This window comes from Lycorma delicatula, chromosome 6 (assembly GCF_047948215.1).
Source record: "Lycorma delicatula isolate Av1 chromosome 6, ASM4794821v1, whole genome shotgun sequence".
Lineage (NCBI taxonomy): Eukaryota > Metazoa > Arthropoda > Insecta > Hemiptera > Fulgoridae > Lycorma > Lycorma delicatula.
Window position 1 is genome coordinate 73,121,365 of NC_134460.1, and position 19,176 is coordinate 73,140,540.

Genomic DNA, 19,176 nt, shown 5'->3' on the forward strand with positions numbered 1-19,176 from the left:
GCTATTTGGAGGTACTGAAAAGATTATGGAGGTTCGAAGGAAAAGAAATGACTTGTGTGGCCTGGTAGGTGGTTGATACATCTTGATAATGCGCTAAATCACGGTGCATCGTGAGAAAGTTTCTAGCAAAAAAATTGTTAATTTTTTAATGCAAATATAGCTAGCTATAAATCTATGAACTGGCAAGACCGGTATTTACCGGGCAAGATGTGATCAATTTTTTTGTAAAAATGAAGACAAGCTTCATGGACTTCCCTCCTTCTGATATTACTTTAAGATACAGATTCGAATGTAAAGATTTTTGTTGAGATGTTTTTGCTTCTTATACTCGTATATTTGTTGAAAATAAGAAAAATGGTTATATATGTAAGTACTATTTGTCTGCATTATATTTCTACTCGTTGATCAGAATGACAAAATTTGGTTAATTTTATGTTTGAAATTATATATTTTTTTCATTATCATTTTTTGTTTTCATGCTTGAAATACTCATGTTGTACTACTAGTTTTTAGTTATTAAAAAAAAAAATCGTTACTGTTTTAGTTACTTGTTTACAAAGATAAGTATAATATTTCGATTGTATTGTCTTGATTGCGAGTTATACCCTCGGTTAATTTAAAGGTTGTATCTTCTCTCTGAACGATAACGTGTGTATTTTTCACTTATTTGAAGCGTGTTTTCATTTAATCCTTAGCTTGTTCATTTTGGTTTTGCATAGTTTTTTTTTTTTATAATGTGAAGCAAAATTATTTATTAAATGAAGTTTGTTTAGTTAAAATGTGGCATAATTTTTATTCGTTACCGGTTGGAGTTACAGGAGTTAACAAATACGTATTTGAAAAATAGAACAGCAGTTATTGTTCATAATTTATGTGCTTTACACAATTTCATTTACTTTTATTTTTTAAATAAAATTCTCTATTTTACTCATCGATATGAGTTTTTCTTTTTACAACATTTTAAAATAAAGATAATTTTGACCTTTTTGTGATTGATAGTATTCAGAGATTTCTATTGCTTTCTTGTTATCAACTCATGTGACTGTTTTTTTAAAAGTATTTTTAATTCCTGTTAATAATAAATTTGCAGGTCTGTTCCAATTGATATCCGGTTTTGAAGCGCAGCCGCTGCAAAGTTTTAAAGATGAATTGACACCTCAACAGCATGAAGATCAACAACAGTTAGTATTGTGCACAAAAACAATATCTGATGTCAATCAGACATCGTTTTCTGTTTACACTTGTATTAACTGCGGTAAAATGTACAAATATAAACAAAGTTTAAATCTTCATCAACGCGTATTTTGTGGTAAAGAACCGAATATACAGTGTCAATTTTGTCCAAAAAAATGTTACAGAAATCGTGATTATGAAGCTCACGTTTTTCAGTCTCATCCTACTCAGATAAAACACTTAGATAAGTTTCGGTTACGTAGAGTGAATAATGTTTAAAATGATTAAAAATGTAAATTAACTGTTGTAGAACGATTTTGCTATTAATATAAATTTTATCTGTTTCTTTTTGTGATATATTAGCAGTTCAATTTTTTTTGTATATTAAAATAATTTTTAAATAATTATTTAAAAAACATTTTTGTTTTATCGGCTGTTAATGATAATTTCTCAAAAATGTTTAATTTTATTGTTTATTTAAAAAAAAATTAAATCATTAGTTGTAAAAATTCTACTGTCATCCCAAAAACCAGGTAAATCTTAGATACGAGTTCTGTTCAGAAACTGAGTAATGGAAATTTGTTTTTGTACTTATATTTTCTACATTGATAGGCCTTCAAACCATTATAACAATTTTTGTCCATCCTACTTCAATGGTCTGTGATAACAAAAAATTATATTTTAAGTGAAAAAAGCTTTTTTAAATTTAAATATTTCAAGTTTAAAATGAAAAAAATCTAAATTTTTTATTAACCCTTTTTCTACATTTCTTGAAAAACCAAATAAGCCAAAAGTTTTCAAAATAAATTCTTTTTTAAATTTATTATCACCACTTAAGGATTTATTTGATTAACAATTAATTTTACCTGATGCTTCCTCTTGAATTTGGAGGCCCCAGAATAAATAATAAAAAAAAAAATTTCGCAATTTTAAATTTAGAAATAAATATTTTTATATAGAAATATGAAAAAACAATTCATAATATTTATTATTGTTTTTCAATAACAACGAATTATGTTATTAGATAGAAATAGAGCTTAAAACGATTGAAGATGAATTGCGCCGGTCAGTTAAGCAATTCTCAATGCCACCTTTTTTTAATATTTGCAAATTTTATCTCTTTCAAATTAGGTAGAGAAATTTAATTTTAGAGTACATATAATTTATATTTAACTTGTTTTCAATCGTATTAAATGATTTTTTCCATATATATATGTATAGCGATATTTTCCTTTCTTTTTTTTTTCATTGTATTTACTTCGTAGCTGATCATTTATTTACTTACAGTTTATATAATTTTGGTGTGTTTAAAAAATATATATATGTCTGTGTAAACAGTCATTCAGTGTTAAGTTTGTTTTGCTTTATATACTCGTATATATATATAAATTGTTGGTATGAAATTAATTTTTAATAACTTGTATATTATGTAAATTTGTAAAATTGAGTTACCTTTTATTGTTTCGTCTCGATTCTCTTTTCTCTTATAGCACCCGTTTTTTTTTTTTATAATAAAAGTTTTATTAGATCTGATTTTTATACTCTTACATTTAATTACATTTTATTTTATCTCATTAAATTGAAAGACTGAATTGATATTTTTAATGTTTGTTAATTCTCTATTTTTGTGACACAACAGTATAGATAGATAGATCTGCAATGCAGTATTTATAGGTAAGAAAAATTAACAGTTTTTTTTGGCCGTTGCGATTTTTCACTAAAGTTAATTTTGGATCTCACTTTTTTCTTAATTAGTTTTATTTTTATTTAGGTGTTCTCATTGATATTTGAAGAATTTCATAGTAAGGTGTGTTTGTTATATAGAATTTATAATTTTTTCATGCATTAGAAATAAAAAATGATTGTACATTATTTTTTTATTTTAACAAGTAATAAATTCATATATATCATGACTGAATGTAAATTTGCTTTTGAGAGTTTAATGATTGAGAGGTTACCTCTTTCAAAGAATATTGTTGTTAAAAAAAACGTGTCATTTCGATGTATTGATTTTTGTAAAATCTGTGATAATCTAATGAATTTAATAATCTTTAATGTTTATGATTAAAGGTTATCATCATTTATATATATTTTTTTTTGTGTACATTTTTGTTACTTTTTTAGATATATTTTGAAAAATAAATATAAAACATAACATCAATTTCCTTTATTAATAAATCCTCCTTTTAATACTTTATTTTAATTATATGTTGTGGTGATATCAAATACCTTTTTTCTTTTCCTATCTTCATATTTCCTATTCAGACTTGAGGTTTTACTTTTTAATTTCTTGTTCAACCTTCTTCCCGGTTTAGATTCTGTTCCGGGCTGTATATGTGTAACAGAAATTTATAAATTTAAGAATGAATTTTTTCGATGCGTCTGTCTTATTGCCTAAATACACCTTGCTCTTCTTAAGATTAAATACAGTACATCGGTTAATCCCGAGTCGTACGGAAATACAGTTCGTTGATGTGGTTATACGCAAAACATATCTGTTGTGAAGTTGCCTATTTTCTCCTTGGTATTGTGGTATGGTAATATATATATATATATATATATATATATATATATATATATATATACACGTTATGGTGTTGCCTGCTTGTATTTTATTTTTATTTTTTTGCTCTATTTAGTTACAAATGGATATGGTGAATTACAATTGTATTATTTGTTGTCATTATAATAGCCTAATAAATAACCTTTTCTGGGAAATTGAACTAAAGACAGTGAAAGCTCTCATATTCTGATCCCTAAATTCTTTTGCCAATCAACCTTAGCAATTTAGCAGTAGTAATAGTTAATAATCAATATCACGTTACTTAATCAATATTAGTTGTATAAATTTTTTTTAGCTGGTAGAATGGGGATGTTACTTTGCATGTATATATATATATATATATATATATAAATAATTTTTCATATTAATTTTAAATATGTGGTAGTTGGTTTAGTCAAAATGTAAATATTATTTTCTCAATAGTGTAAATTTATAATAGTTGTAATCCATTATTGTTTGCTTAATGATTTTATGTTTATTATTTAGCATTCTAGTTTTAATTAATATCTTAAAACGTTTTTTAAAATTGTGTTTTATCTTTGTCATATTATTTTATGAAGTTTATGTATTTAATTTTTTTAAATTCTTGCTACTTTGATCAGTTTTAAATAAATTGAGTTAAATTGTTGTATAGGTATGTTGAAAACGTTTTTCCAGCCTGAAAACAAAAAAGTAATTTTCAAAAATGTTTTGGTCGATGATTTACTCAGATCGATTAGCATTAGATGAATTTATATAGAGTGTTTTATTAATAAAACAGTGAGAGTTACCAACAACTGAACTACTGAGCAACCAACTACTGCAGTAGTTGGTTGTTTGAAGCAGCTTAGTTTTAAAATAATTACTATTATGTTATAAAATTGAAAGGATCAAGAGAGATTGTCAAGGAATATAATATTCTATCAATGTAAAAATCCATAATAATAAATTAAGAAATAGTTAATGATTTTTTTAAAATGATAACTTTAATAAACTAATAAGTTGCAAACTAATAAGTTTGCATAGTAATGCAAACTTATTAGTACTTATAATCAGTAAGTTAATTATGCACTGAAAAAATACAATACTAGTTGGAGAAGAGTTTTAATTTTTAAGTCTTATTTCATTTTTTAGAGCCATTGATGGTTGTGAGGTTGTGAGCCATACATTACTTTATTTTTTTTAAAAAGTGCTATTTTGCTATTGATTTCAAGGATGAATGTAAAGGAATTGTCTTAACAGTTTGAAGTAGCTCACTTGTTTATATTTTTTCATGATGTAACTGACCTTCCTGATTGCTTATTTAAATCCATATGTTTCTACAAGTTTACTTTGTTAATAATTTTCAGAATTACAAAAATATAATAGTTACAAAAGCAACAATAAAATGTAGAGAAAACTTAATTTTTTCCGTATCAGTAAAGTATTTGGTTAAAGGATTGATTAGTAAGCATTAAGTCACTTTAATTTTTTCATATTGCTGTTATTTGACAATTCAGTAGTGCTTTGGTTATGCATGTGTAATTTTTCCTGTGTCTGTAATTCAAGGTTTTTAATCATTTATAAATTATGTTATTGCCCATTTAGTTTTTTAGATGTGATATTTTATTTAAAACAAATTTTTTACAAGCGATTATAAATAATAATTTAACAGGTTAATGATCTGAAAAAAATCGAATCAAGTCCCATTAAACAATAATTAGTACAATGTTTTGAGGAGTTTGATCTCAGCTTGTGTAATTGGATTAATGAAATATAGTATTTTTTAAAGCGGTGGCATATACTTTTTAAAAAAAATTTAATTCTTATCTTTGTATTGGTTCTTACTACATCCTGTTAAAGCCCATCAGGGCTAGGAATGGGAGGGGCTGGTGTGACAACCAGAATTGTCACAAGGGTGTCTTTCCTACAGAGGTTGGGATAATTCTTACCACACTTTTTTTTTCTATTTTACTTTATCCCAGGCTATAATGTTTCATTTGTTCATGTTTTTTATCTTCTTATGTAAATTATTTGTTTCAAGATAGGAGAGAAAAATATATTTGCATTTAAAAATTGTATTATAAACATCTTAGTATTATAACATTTAAAAACTATTGCGTTTAATATACTTCTCTTTCCCAGATTCCATTAGATCCATTTATTTCAACATACTTAGGTAATTTATTTTTTTTATAATCTACATAGTGATCTTTTTTACTCTTAACATTTTTTCCCTATTTACATAAGTAAATTTTTCTTGTAATTTTCTATTAATGTATTCTTTCTTCACTCTTTTCTTTCACATTTTCTATGTAAATTATAAATTTGTAGCATTTTTGGTTACTTTATAAATATTACTGATTTTACAGATGATGACTGACAAATTATTCACTTTGGTAAATTTCAGTTTTGATCTTACTTAATCCTTTACATATAATATACAGTAAAATTTTTTACAATATTTTATATTTTCACTAGGATTGTCATAGTTGGTTTTAGTGTTATTTTCTGCCTTTCCTAACATTTTCACTCTAACATCTGAAACACGTCAACTACAAATGTTAGAGTGGCAATGCTAGGAAAGGCTCTCAACTCAATAGGTGTACAGTAATTTATATGAAATTATAATTAACTAATTGTTTGTTATAGTTACAGTAGCAAAATACTGGTATGTTAGATATCGGTTGTTAAATTTTTTATGGTTTTATTTTGGATTATTAACATACAAAATTTAATAATTTACATTATATTAATTACTCCTTTGTATTAAGAGATGTGATAAATTTCATAATTTTATCTTATTGAAATGTTTTTACTATTTTATAAGCATTTTATCATTATTATTTGTTTAATTTCATGATAATGATATTTTTCTATTTCTTCTTATTATTAACCATTGTTTTACATAATTAATTAGGAATTTCAGTGTTTGTTTTGTAACTCTTGTACAATTTGTTCTCGTTTGTAACTTTGTTTGTTTTTGAGTAACTTTTAATTTCACTCATTGTAGGCCAAATACCCATCGTAAAGCTTACTAAATAGAAATGTTGTTTTCTTAGGTTTCCTGGTTACATATCATCTGGTGATGTATCCAACTATAGGAACATGCCATGTTCTTATATTAAGGATCAATTTCCTCTATCCTTGATATAGGAAATTTTTTCCTGAAACAATATCATAATTAAGTGACCTATTTCTAAGGTACCTTGCATTGCTTCTCACTGGTTTAGATACATTTCAGACGTTTTTAAAAAAACTTAGATCTTCTGAGGTCTATGTTTCCTTTGTTCTACATTAAATGAAAACTTTGTTTTTATATTTTGACATGAATGATTATAAAAAAGTACATTTACAGGGATTTCTCTGTATATGGTCTTTTAAAATGATATTATTGAGTCCATGATTCTAATTGTAGCATTGTAGTGTTCATGAAAATCCTGACTAGAATGAAAGGGTTAGTTGTGATTTTTCTTACATGTTGTCATAGCAGACAGATAAAATTTTATGTAAATTTTTAAATATAAAAATTGTACACTTCTATATACTCACTTATCATTATCATCATCATCATCATCATCTTAACTGAAACAATTTTTCAAGTACTCACAAAATTCACATTTGGCTATTATTACAATCATAGGAATTTGAAATTTTCTTGATCATATTACAACATGCATACAACTTTGTAGAGTTTTATCATTAATGAATAAAATGATAAATTGTATCAAGAAAAAACTGCATCTTTATGTATAAGTTGTTTTTATGTTTTTCCTAATGTGTTATTTTTATTTTATTTACAGATATACAGAACAGATTATTTCCATCTAAATGGTCCAGTCTTTTACCTAATTCTATTGTAAGAAGTTATTTCCCAGGGGAAAATGTATGCCAGAATTGTGGAAAATCATATAGATATCAAAGAGGATTACGTCAACATCAGCGCTATGAATGTGGAAAAGAACCGATGTTTAAATGTCCATACTGTCCAAAAAAATGTAGCCAACCTGTTAATTTAAGGTCTCACATTAAACGTTGTAAAAATCTTCATGATCTTACTGCCAATACTGAATCGGATGCCTTATCAAAAAAATATATTTCTGAACGTAGTACAAAAATTTTGAGCTTCTACAGCCAATAAAAAAAATTTGTTGTTTAATAAAACATATTTTTCTATTGCATTGATTCATTTTTTAATTAGATATATATATATATATATATATGCTTTGTTGCTGTCATATATTTTTATTTATTAACTGATTCACATGTATTTTATATATTTTTCTATATAATCTTTATTTACAATTTTCTTTTTTTTATTGTTTTGTGTGATCATTTGGTTTTGTAAATTTATTATTTGTTTTAGTTTCTTATTTATCGTTAATATTTATAAACAATTGGGTTTTTAGTTTTTGGTTTATTTATTTATCGTGAAATGGTAGTCTTTCAGTTAGCTAGTTTATTGTATTAATTATTTGATATCTGTATTTTCTGTAATGGCATGATTGAATTTAACCAGAACAATATTTTGTCATCCATATGTTTTATTATTTTTATTTTTTTGCTAGTTTAAAGTTACACTTGTATTTAATCGTTAGATATTTTTAAGTGAATTGTTTAAATCAGTAATTTAGTTATTTACATATTTATTTAAAGCAGTAATTTAGTCACCTCTTTTTTAGCTATGTATTCTATTATTGAAAATGTTTGTTGCAGCTGGGATTGAAAATGTATTTGTTTAGAATATTCCCATTAAATCTTCAAGCTTGGTGCTTATTGGTTTACATTTCTTTAACGTTTTGTCTTTTGCTATGATTTTTATTCCCGCAAATTCAAAGGTATGAAATATTCATCTTATAATGAGTCTGTTTAATTTTTTAATTGAACAGTATACTACTATTTGTCTTATTCTCATTGGTCTTGAAATGAATGCTTTTAGTGTAAAGGGTTATTAGTAATTTTTATTATTAAAATTCAAAATCTGGAGGTTGCTTTTATTAATTTATTATTGTTAAGCAGAGAATTCTGTGTTATGATAGCATAGCAGTATCTCCTCTATCATATTATGTTTGTAGTATTATACGTATGGTCAACTTTTTAATTCTTTTAACATTACTGTCAAATACTCATCGTTACTACAGTTACAGGTTCCGACAATTCTAACTGCTTCTTGCCATGCAATAGCTTTTTCTTTGCCATTACATGTTTGTTTATAATAAAATTTTTATCTAGTGTATTTAATATAAAGATAATTAATGGAATTTTATTTACTCAGTTTTTAAACATTATCTTTTTGGAAAGGAAAATTTTGTGGTCATTGGCATACCTTAGTAAAGACATATCTGATAACATTGTATGATTTGTTATAAATAATTAAGATGTTTTATTTTAATTGCTATTTTTAATAATTTAATTTATAGCTTTCATTTTCATGTAATAAGATAAACCACTTATGTGCAAACAAATGCAGCCTTTACAATTTAAGAAATAATAATTTTAAGAATGAAAGTATAATTTATAATTAAAAATATCCTTGTTATAAATCATTACTTGCTAACCAATTATAAATTATATTTACTCACTTTTTATAAATCCTTATTTGTTGCATACTCAGTCAATATGGAAAGGTAATGGTAAGGGCAAAACACTACTCATTCTGCATCAAAAGGATTAATTCTCCAATCCAATTTAATGATAATTGATTTATTTCTCTTGAGTTAAATCAATATCTTAAATTATCAATAAAAGCATTTCAAAATATATGCTCATTCTCTTTGTTTTATTCAGATGACAAAATTGCATTTTTCTTGTTTGTTCAGATTATATAGTGTTTATTAGGTTGAATAACATTTTTATGTATGTAGTTTATGCATCACCTTCCCTATTGTGATAGTTTGCAGTTTACTGAATTATTATTTTAATGATCCTTATTGACTTAGCCAAATAATAGTTAACATAAAAAGATCATTTCATTGTTATTACTTCATTGCTATTTTTATTTACCTAATAATAATACTAAAGTGTCTGCTTTGAACTTATTGCCTTGGTGTCTTGTGTGAAATTCTTCCTAACCAAGATTACCAGAATATTCCAAGAATAAAAAATTTACTGTTATGTAAAGCAAATTTTGTTATTTTAATTTTTTATGATTAATATTTTATTCATGAAAATTTAGTAATAGAGTAATTTTTAACAAGAAGGAAAGCAAAAATAAAAAAAAACTCCAGCAGTTTTAGTGTTTGTTTATAATTATGACTAATAAGTAAAAAAGATTAGAATTAATGAAAAAAAAACACATTATAAAATTAATCATATTTTTCTTTCTAGTTCTAAAGTTCCTTAACAATGTGTTTTGATTTGAATTTAAATTTATTAAGTTGTATAGGAGTTTGTAGAATTAAAAATAATTATTGGGGTTTGCAAGAAAGTAATTTTGGTTTTCATAAATGGATTTGAAGTCTTTGGCATGAATGGATTTGGTCTTTTAGCATACTTTTGAGTAAACTGTGCTAATTTTATTTGCACCTGTTAGTTTATGTTAACATTTTGGAGTTAAAAACAAACATTTTTGACAAATTTTATTTTTTTATTTCTGTAAGAGCAAGAAAATTGCTAATGCCGACAAAGAGATATGCAAAGTTTATAGTGTTGGTTGCCTAACAGAATGTATGTATCAGAATTGGTTTAAAAAATTTTTTTCTGAAAAAATCTTGAGTAAAAAATCTTTTACTCAACTTTTTAATCTTTTAATCTTTTACAATGATCAACGTTCTGGTCGACCTGCTGAAGTTGATGATGACCAGATCAAAGCCATAATTGAACTGAGTTGTCTTATAACTGTGCAAGAGATTGCAAAGAGGTTAAATGTATCACACATACCAATTGAAAAATCACGTCAAATCTTCTGGAATCATTTAGAAGCTTGATATTTGAGTTCTGCATTATTTGAAAGAGGCACAGTGAATCAATAATTGCGTTAAACAACTCAAATACAATGAAATCGACCATTTTTTGAAACGAATCATCACTGGTGATGAAAAATGGATCATCTACAATAACATTGATCAAATGCAACCATGGTCCATGCGTTGCAAAACCACATTGAAAGCTAAATTGCATCAAAAAAAGATCATGCTGTCAGTTAGGTGGGATTACAAAGGTGTTGTGTATATTTAGTTGTTTCTAAGGAACCAAATGATCAACTCAGATGTTTACTGTTAACAACCAATAAAACTGGAGGAAGAAATCAAAGAAAAATGGCCAGAATTGGAAAATCATGAAGGAAAGGCCTCATTCATCTCGGGTAACAAATGGAAAATATTATTGAAGCTTGTTTAGGAAGTGATGTCTCATCCCCATATAGCTGTAATCTTGCACCATCAGATTGCTTTACTTTGAAGTTTGAAAAAATTTGAACGGTATAATTTTCATAATGATGATGACCTGAAATTGCACTAGATTAAGCCTTTTACTGATAAGGATCTGAAGTTAAATGGGCATGAAATAATGAAGTTGATGATTCCATGCCATCATGAAAAGTCTATAACCTTTTGTCATCTTTCTGGCAGAAAGATGGCAAATGGTAATCGGACAAAATGGAAAATATATAATTAAGTTCATTCTTTGTATAAAAAAGAATTGAGTTTATTCCAGACTACAAAATCAAAATTATTTTCTTGCCAACCCAATATAATATTGTTGAAAGTACAGTGTTATGAATCTGTTGAGATTTATTAATTAAAGGAAAAAAAAATTATTTATTTTCAAGCTAATTAAGATGCTTGTTTTTAATTTTATCAAACTGTTCTGTTGTGTGATGATTGTTCACTTTATTATTAGATGTTTAATTGATAGGGGTTATACAAGAATTTTAATAACAGTATTTTTAAAATTTGAGTGTATGGTGTATGTATATTTATACAAATTTTAGGATTTCTGTTTTGTTGCAATTCATATATATATAAACTTTTGTGATATTGTTAGCATTAAAAATATACTTTTTTGAATAATTTTATGGATGTGTTAAATAGAATTTAATTTAACACTTGATTTCTTCTAAAAATTTCATAGAGGTAAAAAAAAGTAAAAAAAAAAAATATTGTTTTTACATGTAATGGTATAGTAATTTCTTAAATTCTTTAGTCTGATCTTTATGTATATTACAGAATTCTCAGTATTAACAAAATAGTATTTGTTAATTAATTAAAAATGTTTAATATATATGTATGCTAACTGTTAACTATTGAAAATTTTAATGAATCAGATTTGTATTTGCTATTTATATTATTACATTATAAGATTCAAAACTCTTGACATATCAACCTAAGTATACAAAGTCTGTGTGTTTGTGCGTGCGTGTGTGTGTGTGTGTGTGCGCGCGCGCGCGTGTTTTATAATTTTTATGGCTTAGTATATAAGTAAATCCGAATTTATTAAGTATTACTATTTTGTAATTTTTTTCATTTGTGTATCACTTGATGAATATTTGTTATTTATTTTGTAAATATTTTGGCACATATTTTCAAGGTGTTATTATTTATTATTTTATGGTTGTTATTGTGTTCATAATTGCATATGATTATTCTCTTTTCATATTATAATCTGTATTTATGCATTGTTAATTGTTACAAATATGTTTTTAATAAAATATTTTTAAAAAAGAACCTACTTTAATAAAATATTTTCCTAAACATTCAAGCAGATTAAACTGCTTTATATTTTTTAATATAATATTTGTTTTCCTTCACATCCTTTTTTTAATCAAAATCAATGTTCATAGTCTTGAATTTTTCAATTACAATTATTGTTTTCTTGACGATAGGAAAAAGTTTTCTGTCACATGTGATTTTAATGTGCTATTTATGGTTATACTATTTAATTTATAATACCATTTATTATTTTATGTTTTAATACTTGTATTTAATATAATATATAATTGTATTTAATATTATTTTAATACTAGATCTTTAGAATACTTAAAGTGGCATCACTATATGTGGTATCATTTAGTAATGCCAATTGTATACTTTTCTTAATTGTCTTTCTTCTAGATAGTATAAGCAAGCAGCAAGTGATATTTCTTTATGTAAAATTTTTTTGTGATTTTCATTTTACGTTTTAATACTTATCATTTGATAACATATGTTCAAAAATATATACAAGTGCTATTTATAAATTAACCTCAGATTGAGTTATAAAAATAACAAAATTAATTGAAAAAAATTTAATACATACAAAGTTATATTTATTATGTCATTATAATTATATTTCTTGACATAGTCTTCACCCGAATTCAAGCACTTGTGATTTTCAGTTTTGTGAACAGATGAAAATCAGATGGTGCCAAATCAGGGCTGTGAGGGGATAGTCAAAAATCTGCTACTTAAACTTGTTTACTGCACTCATAGTCCTAGCGTTGGTATTAGATCAGACCATGCATTGTCATGCAATAAAAACATATCTTTTTTAACATCATTTGCCCTTTATTCTGCATTGCACTCCTTTATTTTTTTTCTGTTTAGCTTCCAGGAATCACTATCAGGTATTACTTCAGAGGATGAATGAGGATGATATGTATGAGTGTAAGTGAAGTGTAGTCTTATACAGTCTCAGGTTGACCGTTTCTGAGATGTGTGGTTAATTGAAACCCAACCACCAAAGAACACAATCCATTATCCATAATCTAGTATTCAAATCCGTATAAAAGTAACTGCCTTTACTAGGATTGAATGTTGGAACTCTTGATTTCGAAATCAGCTGATTTGCTAAGACATGTTTACCGTTAGACCAACCCAATGGGTTGCATCGCACTTCTAAGCTTTGTCAACATTTCACAATACGCATCAGTGGTTATTGTTTTACTCGGCTCTATAAATTCTCAGAATTCCATGTTCCCTGAAACACAGTAGCTGTCAATTTTTTGGGTTTATTCAGCAACCGTGTGTGCATCCATTGTTCGGACTGTTTTTTGTCTCTATATCAATGAATCGAATCTATGTAATAATACTGTGAAGAAATTCATTTCTTTTATTTTGGTATTGTTCTTTTTTGAGCATATGTAAATTGTTTTCATACCTATCGTATGTAGTACTTACGAAAAGCCAGAGTGCAACAATTTTGTAAAGAGTTTTCCTTAAAATTTGAGGAAAATTTTCACTAAGTTCAATTGAAACGGTATTTATCACAAACAGCTTGTTCAATATTTTCAATGAGTTCATTGCTCACAATGTTTGTTATTTTCCTTCAGTCTAGCAGTGCTTTATTTGTGAACAGTTTTGATACAAATTTTCTGTTCAGCAGAAATTTATTATGAGTATTTAATTTCTCAGATGTTTGTGAGTATTATTCTTTTATCAAAAACTTAATTTTTAGAATAATAATGAATTAGTTGAACGTTTGAAATTAATTATATTTTTAAAGAATGTTTTAGTTTGAATATGATAATTTAAAATAGTTTTATTTTTTATTAATTTATGTAATTTTTTATAAATATTTAGTATTAAGATATTTAATGCTAGTCATAGGGTTATGTCACTATTACTTGAAGGTACTAATGAATAATATTACAAACATTTTTCAAAATTTTTAAAAACTTGCTTTATACTTTTTAGTCATACTTTAATCAAATTATTATCATACATTGCATGAGTTTAATTAGTAGGTTAATTTGGATTTCAAAAGTTAACATCATATACTGAAATTTCAAATCTATTTAAAAAATATCAAACAAATTTTCAATCAAACATTTACTGTACAAAGTAATGAAATTGTGAAGTTTTTGTATAGTGAAGTTTTATAGCAAAGTTTTTATTTCATTTACTTAATTAACTATCACAATTTTTGACAGATGTTTTTATGAATTTTTAAAAAGATTTCTCATTTGATCCATCTCTGATAATGCATCATTATTGCAAGGTTGTCTTCCTTTTAATTTGAAGTTGTCCAATTCTTCAATCCTAAGTCCATCAAGAGATCTAACTCTGCTAAAGCTGACACCCATAATTTATATCCTTAATTACCCCTGTATGAAGGGAATGTTTGTTGCAAGAGTAATGGTGGAATATTGTATTGTGACCTGAGCTTTGTAACTGTGCAAAATTTCATATCAGGAAGTATGTTAAATTACGGATGCTGGATTTGAGGAGAAACATAAAAAAAAGCATTGTGAGTTCAAGAAATGCAAGTAAAAAGAAAGCAAAACATCAGTAACAATAAAATCAGTTAATATATTATTTAACTGTGATATTTCAACTAAGAAAAAAAATTCTCCTTATTAAAAGGTTTTTTCTTACTCAAAATTTTCCTTACATTTAAAAAACTTATCCATTCATGGTATAAGGTGATATAGTTTGTTTATACAACTCTATAAATGTTCTTTATTCATTTCAGTTCATAAAAAGTTTAGATATGTCAGTTTTTTATATTAATTTATATTTACCTCCTGGTAGCAGAATAATGGAAAAGCTCAGTATTTATAAGAATTAATCCATTATCTTGCAACTTTTTTTAAATATATGTTGTCTTGGGCAAGTTTCAAAAATATAAATAAATATGAAGTGTTAAATTATTCAAAAGTTGTTTACAGCCTTCAAATTCTCTTTTTAATTGTTGTGATATTTTAATTTTAAAAATACTTTCCCGTTGTGTGGATCAATCCCAGAATATATAAGTTTCTTATTCAATAAAAATATTAAAAACTTTTAGAACTCATTTTTCTTAATTAAACAGTGTGGTTTTCCCAACATGGTCTACTTCCAATACATAAGTATAAAAGTGTTTTATTATTTCATTCTTTCAATTCATTTCTTTTTTTTTTGTGTAAAGAAAACAGATTTAAAGTAAAGAAGATAAAGAGTCAAAAGGGGTTTAACCAAAAGGGAGTTAATCAAAAGGGAGTTTTTTATAACCGTTAACTATCACCACATTGTAGTATTACTACAATGTAGTATTACTAGTGTTACTATTATCAATCAAAACCAAGCCCTTATTACTTACTTAAAGTTTAATGGTTTACATATATAAAGAAATGTACTTGTAAGTAAATGTGGCATGCCCATTTAATATATGTCCCTGTTAGACTTAAGAGACTCTCGGGTAAGAGAATTTTTGTTTTATGCTTTCCTACTTCTTAAATATGATTTAAATCATTTTAAAGCTATCTATTAATCCTTTATTCGTATACTTGGCAAGTTTTTTTTTAATAGAATTTTACAGTTGGTTCTTTCACTCAAATTGGTGATTATAGCAGTTATTTCCTTTTCATTCATTGTTATAATTTATTCAGTGAAGTTAATACATAATTCATAATATATCCCTCTGTATTAAAATTTTTGTTTACTTATTTTATTACCTTCACAAAGTATACTATCCTTAAATACAACATTGCTTTTAAGAGTTTTTAAAAACTTGGCACAATTAAAATTGCTGTGGTTTGCATAATTTAAATTGGAGAACTTCAAATTCCAGTAATAGTAGTTACTAGTTTTAGAAAACCAAGGAGTGTTTAATGAAATGTGAATGATGCTTAATTAAATAATTATTATGAATTCTATCAGATGATTTTTCTCACAGTAATCTTCAACTGCTTCTCATATGCTCTATAAAACTACATTTTTTTTATTACAATAAAATCATATTGCACAAAATGTATTTAAATTAGAAATAGACAATTGCTGAGATAACATATATAAATATATATACATATCAGAATTTTTTTTATGTATCACATTTACATGTATACCATAATCTATAAAATGTATTACTAGTCACATATTTTATATTTGTTACCATATTAAATATATTGCTGGTACATGTAGCCAGCCATAGTTTTGATGTCTATGTGTGGGATTAATTTCAGTAATATAGATTCATTAGTTTAAACAAGAGCTAATTTCTATAAAACTACTTACTTACTTATAAATTTGTTTCTACGTCTGGAATAAAATCATTTCAGTTTAATATGCCATCATTCTTTATTTCATAAATAGATTTTTATTTGTAAGTAAAGTGCTTGTAATCAAGGTAAGTAAAAACCTATAAACATATGTTAAGATATGAAAAAAATTAATTATTTATTATTATTAATGAATACAATATTTTATTAATAGTTATAAGTGTTGGAGTTATAAATCTTGTTGTAGGAAGTTGGGGAATAGAGAGAGCCTTTTACTAAAGACCAAGGAATATTTATTTCTGTGCTAAATATGCAAATTATCTTTCTTAAGTAGATAATACAGTCTAACCTATTTTCAACACATCCTTGTTGAAACAGAATCCTATTTGCAACAGCATATTTTCTCAATTTCATGAACTTGTTATGGAATTTAACCTAATAATAATCTTGATAAAAACAGAAATGAAAAAAAATACATTATATCAAAGAAATAATTAAAAAAAAACAGAAAAACTTTTCAAATTTCAATTACATTCTTTTAATTGAATAAATTATATTTCCCCTAGTTTGTTAGGTAATTTATTGTAACTTATTTAGCTAAAATACTAGTTTAAATTGTATTTCCTGTTTATTCTCTGATAATTGTTATGTGAGTAAAATGAGCCTGTCATTTAGCAGCATAATTTTTTTGTTTTCTTTATTGTTATCTGGGTTTTCAGTTATATAATATGATATGTAAGTGAATTTTTTGAAATTGCACTGATTTTTTTTTAATATCACATTTTTAATACATTTAATATCTGCTTACATTAACAGATATTATAAAAACGTATGATGAAAGTTTTAAACCAGAGAGTAAAACATTTAGTTTGATTTAACAAATTATAATTATCAAACATTGAAAACTAATTAGTGCTATTATTTTGGAGCTAGACTAATTTTTTCAATTTAATTGTTAGATGTCTTTGAACTTTTTTTATATATTCAGTTGTTTTCATTCTACAAATTTGATTTGATCAGTTTTTTTTTTATAACTTTGAATTTGAAATGTTAAATTAAGTTTGAAAGTTAAATTTATGAATTTAACCCCGTATGAGTTTTTCTTGTTACTTAAGTGAATTTTTGTAGATATGAAAATATTGATTAGATTAAAAATAAAAAGCTAAGGCCAACTTGATTTTCAAAGAAATTTTGTTTGTTTCATAACTGTACAAATTTGAAAATATTAAGATTTTTTTTGTAATGAGGAATATTGTAGTTTATTTTCCAACTGTAGTTCTACACATATTTTTAAATGAATTTTTTTAAGGCAGTTTTTTTTTTAATATAATGTTAAAATGCATTCTGTGTTATGTTTAAGTATGAATACCGTTTCATTTTTGTGGGTATATTTTTAAGAAGATTATAAATATAATATAATTTGTTGATCTCCTTGGTAGAGTGGTAGTGTCTCAGCCTTTAATCCTGGGTTCAAATCCTGGACAGGCACAACATTTTTCATGTGTTACAAAACTTTGTTACCATATTCCATGTACATCCTTCTCTGTAAACATCTTTGGTGAATTAATTCTACAAGCAAAAAAAAAAAAAAAAACTATTGATAATGAAATGGATTCCATCAAAATATGAATTAAAGTACTGTAGTTATTTTCATAGCTTGTATTCATTACATATTAATATTTAAGTGATGCTTTACGTTAAGTTTTATTGATGGTGAATTTTCTCTGTTACAGGTCTGCTCATTCAGACTTTTGATAGCCTTCAAACATTCACTTATAAAAAAAATCTTTTCAATTGTGAAAAGTGTAACAAAGGATATAATAGTGTAGAAGGATTTAAGTTGCATAAAAGAGTTTATTGTGGTATGAAGCCTAAACACCAGTGTCCAGAATGTTCTCACTGGTTCTATCAATTAGGACACATGCGAACTCATATGACGCTTGTACATAACATTGTTGTTCCATACAAGAGGAAAAAAAATTTTTGGTGTTGATTAAATATCTTGGATACATTATTAATATTAAGTGATCAACCTCCAAGTAAAAATAATTACAGAACTCGTTAGTTAATTCATGTCTTTCTATTCTTGATTGTTAGTTGTACCCACCGGGTTGGTCTAGTGGTGAACGCGCCTTCCCAAATCAGCTGATTTGGAAGTCGAGAGTTCCAGCGTTCAAGTCCTAGTAAAGCCAGCTATTTTTACATGGACTTGAATACTAGATCGTGGATACCGGTGTTCTTTGGTGGTTGGGTTTCAATTAACCACACATCTCAGGTATGGTCGAACTGAGAATGTACAAGACTACACTTCATTCACACTCATACATATCATCCTCATTCATCCTCTGAAGTATTATCTAAACGGTAGTTAACGGAGGCTAAACAGGAAAAAGAAAGAAAGAAGAAAGATTGCTAGTTGTAAATTAGATATATTATTTGTGCTTTAATGTATATCATTATTATAAAATATTATTTAAAAATTAAATTATTAATAAAAAATGTGTGTGATTAAATTTTCCTATCCTTTCAATGCAATTATACTTAGTATTAAGTGGAAATTTGATAAAATATTGTTGTTGAACTGTAAAAG

At 25.7% G+C, this 19,176-nt stretch overlaps 1 protein-coding gene across 6 annotated transcripts in view; it reads left to right on the forward strand.

The window, feature by feature from the left end:
• Window positions 1-19,176, forward strand: part of LOC142327137 (uncharacterized) — a 599,916-nt gene that overhangs the window by 540,624 nt on the left and 40,116 nt on the right. The window contains exon 5 of one of the 6 annotated variants that reach the window (XM_075370045.1): window positions 18,320-18,594. The exons of 3 other annotated variants lie outside the window; for them this stretch is intronic. In XM_075370045.1, the coding sequence (XP_075226160.1) occupies window positions 18,320-18,579 (260 nt within the window). In that variant the 3' untranslated portion in view covers window positions 18,580-18,594. Of the gene's footprint in view, window positions 1-1,090; window positions 1,459-7,497; window positions 7,851-18,319; window positions 18,595-19,176 lie in introns of those variants that run through there. 2 more of the 6 variants (XM_075370038.1, XM_075370037.1) reach the window with 2 other exon arrangements.